Source organism: Cryptomeria japonica, chromosome 10, assembly GCF_030272615.1.
Source record: "Cryptomeria japonica chromosome 10, Sugi_1.0, whole genome shotgun sequence".
Classification (NCBI taxonomy): domain Eukaryota; kingdom Viridiplantae; phylum Streptophyta; class Pinopsida; order Cupressales; family Cupressaceae; genus Cryptomeria; species Cryptomeria japonica.
The window spans coordinates 201,170,543-201,176,771 of NC_081414.1; the positions used below are offsets into that span (position 1 = coordinate 201,170,543).

Consider the following 6,229-nt stretch of genomic DNA (forward strand, 5'->3'; position numbering starts at 1 on the left):
TTTTCAAGAATGATAATATTTTTAATGGTAGAGATAGATCCCTTACCGAGTCTCTGAGCAGAGTCATTGTTTACAAAATTGACTTGCAGGTTACAATGACTATGCAGCTAGCTCGCAGGAAGTTTGATAAGTTTTTGCAGGATGGCCATACTTAGATCTTCACATGGGAAGTGTCACATGGCTTCTCATGGAGAAGGACCTCTGAGGATAGGTCTCCCTTTGAGGAAGGCTTGGCAAACTTCATGAGAGAATTGCAGACTCATACCAGATGGGACCCTACTCTAGATGTACTTGTTGCAGTTCCAATGATTCATCCCTGTGTTGATCCCATTCTGTGGGGCAGGGAGTTGAGATGGGTTGATGGTCCACTAGGCTCGACTACTTGGATAGAGATAGTGGGTGACAATAGGTCTCCCCTGGGGGATATTATTTACTGATTATGTATATGGTATATATGACTGTTCCGGGGTAGTCTTTTTTGTAATGTTTCGTATACTTTGTACCCACTAATTTTGTCACTGCTGTATATGTAACAATGGGTTTGAGCTTCATTCTACGTACTCTTTGGATGTAATGGTGCTTCCTTATATTTAATAGAAAAAAAATATTTTAACAAAAATAAACAGTAACAACTTATTAAGGAATATAAACTAAATGTCTAGAAGTGTGTGTTGCAAACACTAACACGTCTTGTACATGTGATCATTGTGCTATAATCCAGTACATATTCTTGATGAAATGTATAATACAACCTAGAAGAAGTTTCTATATGTGTATAATGAAAATGAAGATCTTATGGAGTGTGTAAAATATATATAATAACATAATTACAAAGAGCTTAACTATTTAAATATTAAGACTAAAATTTTAAAATTAAAAAAGGAAGAATTTCAAAAGATATCACCAGACTATGCTTCATCTTTAGAAATTGAACCTGCATGTAAAGAGAAAAGAAGATAATGTTTTAGGGTGGTTATGTGAGGGCGTTTCCTCAATCAAATCTCTCTTTAGGTTTTTTGACCTCTAAGACAATAGATATTGAAAGAGAAACATGCAAACAATTTAGAGTAACGAAGTAATACACTTTGATATAGAAAGTTCAAACTACACTATTCTTACACTTGAAATATTCAAAGAAAAGAAAGAACCAATAGAATAATTAGAAAAAGAACAACAAAATTTGAAACAAGATCACTTTGGAATTCGACATAATACCTCTAAGAAAGATATTGTTGATTCAATTGTTTTTTTTAAACAAACCTAGGAAGGTGATGATACAAAGTCTTCAAGAAAATGACATACATAATATCTTAGAGCTTTGCTGGGTTTTGTAAGTGACATAATTTATAATAGTTGCAGTGCTTGTATTCTAGAGAGAAAAAGAACAAGTTTTTCCCCCAAATGGAAGAGTTGATAGAGTTTTGTTCAATGAAAATGCAAGCGAGAGTGTTGCATTCAAATTATCCACGGGTTCAGGTAATGCTCCAATAACCACTTGAATTCAGGATTTTCACGGACAGTAGGACATCACACGTAACACCATCCTTTTGAAAACTTAAATCTAGAAAGTCAAATCCATCATGAAATTTTTAGAAACATCAAATTTATGTGTTAGGATTTTGTAATTAAAGTGTTTTATAAATTAGAGGGCTAATATGAGGACATAATGAGGTGTGAAATTACAAGAGTGTGCAATATTTTTGGCACTACACTTGCATCATAGGAAATAGTCCTCATTGAAGAAACTAGGTAGTTTAGGCTGTGTGTAGCTCTCAATCCCTTTTCTCTTACATATGATAATTTCAATAGGATGCAATATAAGGATTTATGTACTCAATTATGTGGAAAAACACACTGAGAAATGTACACACATATTAAGAAATAACATAGATCTCTTAGGAGGAGATGCTTGATGGGTGGGGCTATATGTCTTAGTACCCCCTTTGTTATTTATTTTTTCTTTTCTTTGTTGTTAGCCAATTCTAGGTCGTTATTTCTGATATTTGTTAGTAGTAGTTGTTCTAAAAACAATTTACAAACCCTCCATTTGTTTGGATGGTCGGCTTGAGCTTGAAGCCCTTGTTTTGTTTTTTGACTGATGGTTTTCCATTTGGATGTATAATGGGTTTGGCTTCTTCAACACTTAATCTAATAAAAAACATATACTATAAAATTTGTACATACACAAAAAATAAGATATAAAAATTAAATATATAAAACATGTGCGAAATAATGAAGTATATATATATATATACTTTTAATTTCGTTTGTTTACTTAAAAATATTATCTATTTTACTTGTAAGTATTGACAGTTATTGCTTAAATTTATTTTTCTGATTTTTTGATCTATTTATATTAAATTATTTTAATTGATAAAAAGGTAGTGCTTCTATAAATAAATATACATGAAATAATTTGTAGACCTTAAACTCCACGTTCGCAATCTTCTATAAGAGTAGAAGATCAAGTTTCATATTAAACATGGCTTGAAGGCTAACTAAAAGCTATAGTGTGAATGAGTCATTGAAAGAAAGAGAAAATAGGCGAATGAAGAAGGATCTATATTGTCAAAACATACTCTCTACATTAGTATTCTTTCATAATAAATTTGATCTATATTGTCTTAGATGAAACGAGGTTCCACAACTAGATTCCATCCAAGCATTCAAGTAGAATGGGTACCACTAAATTATCACGAAGAATGCGTAGAATTGAATCCCAAACTTACCAAAACTGGAAATGGGTCAAAATTGAATGAGGCTCCACAAATAGAATGGGTACAACTAAATTATCATGAAGAATGCGTAGAATGGAGCCCCAAACTTACCAAAATTAGAGATGGGTCAAAATTGAATGATCAAAATGAAGAAGGAAAGATTCTTATAAAGAAATAACAGTTGCGCTTCAAATTTAGAAATGAAATCATATAATGGTTAAGTGTCTATTCGAGGGCATTTCTTATCAAAAACCTTGTCTTGGTTTTCTCACCTATACTATATTGAAAGACTAATATGAAAATTATTTAAAATAATAAATTAATGTATTGTGAGATAGAAAAGTTTCAATTACGCTATGGAAACACTTGAAATAATCAAATAAAAAATAAAAAATAGAATAATGAAGGGAACAACAAAATCCCCGCAAGAATAGGTCCGATGATGTAACTCTCGCAAGCTCGTTCAATTCCAACGTCTCTATTGTCGACCGCAGAATAGGTCCGAGTGGAGACTAGGATCCTTTATAAATGCCCTCCCCACATTTTTATTCTTCATCTTCATAAACAGAGTAGCGGGAATCGGAATTGGGCTTTCCTAAAATCTGCATATTCCTAGAGCTGAGGATTGATTGTTTTCATCGAATTCATAGACGGAAAGAGAGAAACGCGCAATTATAATTATGGAGGCTCTGAAGCTAACAAGAGCTCTTAAGAGTAACACAGCTTTGCAGACAGTGACACAGAAACATGGTCATGTAAGATTAGCGAATTATGCGAATAATTCATGGCGTATAAATCTTGATCGTCGTGATAGTGGCCCTGCAATGATTGTGGCTTCGTTGGATGGTCCAAGCACAAGCACAAGATACCTGCAGCAGAAGCAAGTTGACTTGTTCATACGCCCGCTAACCCAGTTTCACATGGACCAAAACCCGAACAAAGATGAAGAGATGGTTGTGGCAAAGCTGCGTTTGGTGGCGGCAGCAGCGGCAGACCGGGCAGAAATGCACGGTGTCCTGGCAGAGCAAAGAGACGGATGGAACAAACTTCTCCTCGCTTCCCTCACCAACATCACGCTCGCCGCGCTCATTCTCCAGGCTTTACCCAACAACGATAGTAATAACGTTGTCGCCACACTTTTGTATGGCTTCTCCACAGCTTTGATGTGCGGTGTAAACAAAATCCAGCCTTCGCAGCTAGCGGAGGAGCAGAGAATGGCGGCGCGGCTCTTCCGTCAGCTCAACACTGACATCCACACAAACCTTGCTCTGCCTCCCCACCTTCGTCAGGACAAGTGTGCAGAATCCTTCCTCGCCAAGGCCTACAAAGCGGTGCTTGCATTGGATGAGGCTTATCCTCTGCCTCTCTTCCCCGGTATGCTCGACAAATTTCCCAAGATTGTACGACCGACAGTGTGGTGGCCTCAACATGAACAATATCATCAAACACAGAACCGACGTCCCCATACTGACAACAACACAACCATCAATGGATGGAGTGCAGAGGTAGAGGAAGAGTTGAGAGGTATTTCGGAGACGCTTAAAACTGGTGATATTGCAGAGTATGTGGGGCTCAGCCGCAAAGTACTGGGAGCAAACAGTATTCTTGCAATAGCCGGCCCGTTGCTCACTGGGATTGCAGGGGCACTGAATTTGAATGGCGCAATGTTATCTATGTCAATGGTGGCGGGCGTGTTGGGTGTTGTGGGCAACACACTCAGCCATGCAGGTCAGGTCGGAATGGTTTTTGAGATGTACAGAAACTGCGCAGGATTCTACCATTTGCTGGACTCCTCCATCTCAGACACTCTGAGCGAGGCAGATCCAGAGGAGAGAGAAAACGGAGAGCTATTCCATTGGAGATTGGCCTTGCAGCTGGGTCGCGATCCTCATTCTCCTCTTGCAGATTCTGCCTCCAAATTTGCCGGCAAGCTTTTCTGATTAATTGTTAATACACACAGACACGCCCCATTTTTTCAGGCTCCGGCCTTGTACACAGCTATACATACATGTTACATGTGATTAATCCATACAAACTCTTATCCTCACTTCAGCCTCACGTTTCTCTTGTTCTACAAGCTGCCTGATTTGTGATGCGTGATCGATGCAGTGCTCTTTTTTTTTTTTCAACGATTGTTTTATATTAACTCACCATTGAAGGCATGTGGAGCTTACAGGACGCAGCTATTCTGGCTCCAAAATGTTATATTCGTACGTCGTGTTATATGACATTCGTGAAAATCACAGCCGTTAATCGCGTTGTCGACGGTCAATAACACGCGAATGCCATATAACACGACGTACGAATATAACATTTTGGAGCCAAAATAGCTATAGCCGAACTTACACACTACCCAGAAGGATCAACAGAATATTTGTTTCTATAACCAGGGATTTGTTAGGAAAATATAATGCCAGTCTCACACAAGAGCAAACGAACTATACTCATAAAGTGGATGGCTTCTCTTTTTTCATCGACCTTTCACATAGGAGAGTTTTTGAATGCAAGCAATGCTTAGAGGAGAACGGGAGTGAGAGAGGGGGAAGAATGGAAGTAACCACAAGAAGAGAATACGCATAAGTACGATTCTTGAGAAAGAGTTTCGAAAAATCTCAAGCCTCCATAGCACACATGTCTAGAATGTATCATTTAGCGACATCCATGGTTACAATACATTCATAGAATATCAATTTGAGACGCTCCTGGTCCTCCATTGAAAAGGTTGGAACGTGACCTTGCAAAATAAGTTCGATACGTCACCTATACCCTGCCTCCAATAAATAGGCTTGAAGAAATTAAATATTTATTCTGTAATGATGGATCGACTAATAGGTCATCAAGATCGATGCCTCTCGAATTGAGAACAAAGTTAGGACAAGAGAAGGTTATCGGTATTTGCATAAACCAATTGTAAAGACAATTATGCTCTACACCTCTACATCTCAACAAAACACATAAATTTAAGATTAGTCATGCATTCAAGCATTCGTATAACTCCACAATAGCTAGGAGATAATCCACATCTACTACGGAAGGGCCCATTGCAGTTATGTGCAATGACTTTCAGCGTTACACTGATAGCAAATACATAAATACACCACGGAAATGAAGTTGACACGAGTAGTCATGAGGCACCCTGTCACGAGTAGTCGAAGATTCTTATTACAAATCGAGCTATAAATTAGGTGTGTAGAACTGATAGCATTAGACCTTTAGAAGAATCCATATTTTACTCCTTCACAAAAGCGGCACACCATGTCCTACTTAATGTCTAGCTACATGCAGTCTATTGAAAGGTTTTACGGGAAAACCCATCTACTTTCGAAACGCCCCCCTCTTTTCATGCCTTGCAACTCATTCCACATTTTGTGTGTTAATAATTCTCGATTTTCCCATTCTGTGCGCTCTTCATAAAACATTTAGGGAAAAATAACATTTTAAAGAGAACCCTTTGTAGTTATTTAATGCCATGTTTACAAAATATTCTCTTTATAAAATTGATGCCTCTTATA

At 37.6% G+C, this 6,229-nt stretch overlaps 1 protein-coding gene across 1 annotated transcript; it reads left to right on the forward strand.

Moving 5' to 3' along the window:
- The first annotated feature begins 3,397 nt into the window (after positions 1 to 3,397).
- On the forward strand, positions 3,398 to 4,657 carry LOC131056598 (probable F-box protein At4g22030). Its single transcript, XM_057990902.2, has one exon. The coding sequence runs from the start codon at positions 3,398 to 3,400 to the stop codon at positions 4,655 to 4,657; it is 1,260 nt and encodes a 419-aa protein (XP_057846885.2).
- Positions 4,658 to 6,229: the final 1,572 nt, after the last annotated feature.

What these genes read in the sequence shown, in the direction of transcription:
- LOC131056598 (XM_057990902.2), top strand. Translation starts at nt 3,398, where the DNA reads ATGGAGGCTCTGAAGCTAACAAGAGCTCTTAAGAGTAACACAGCTTTG.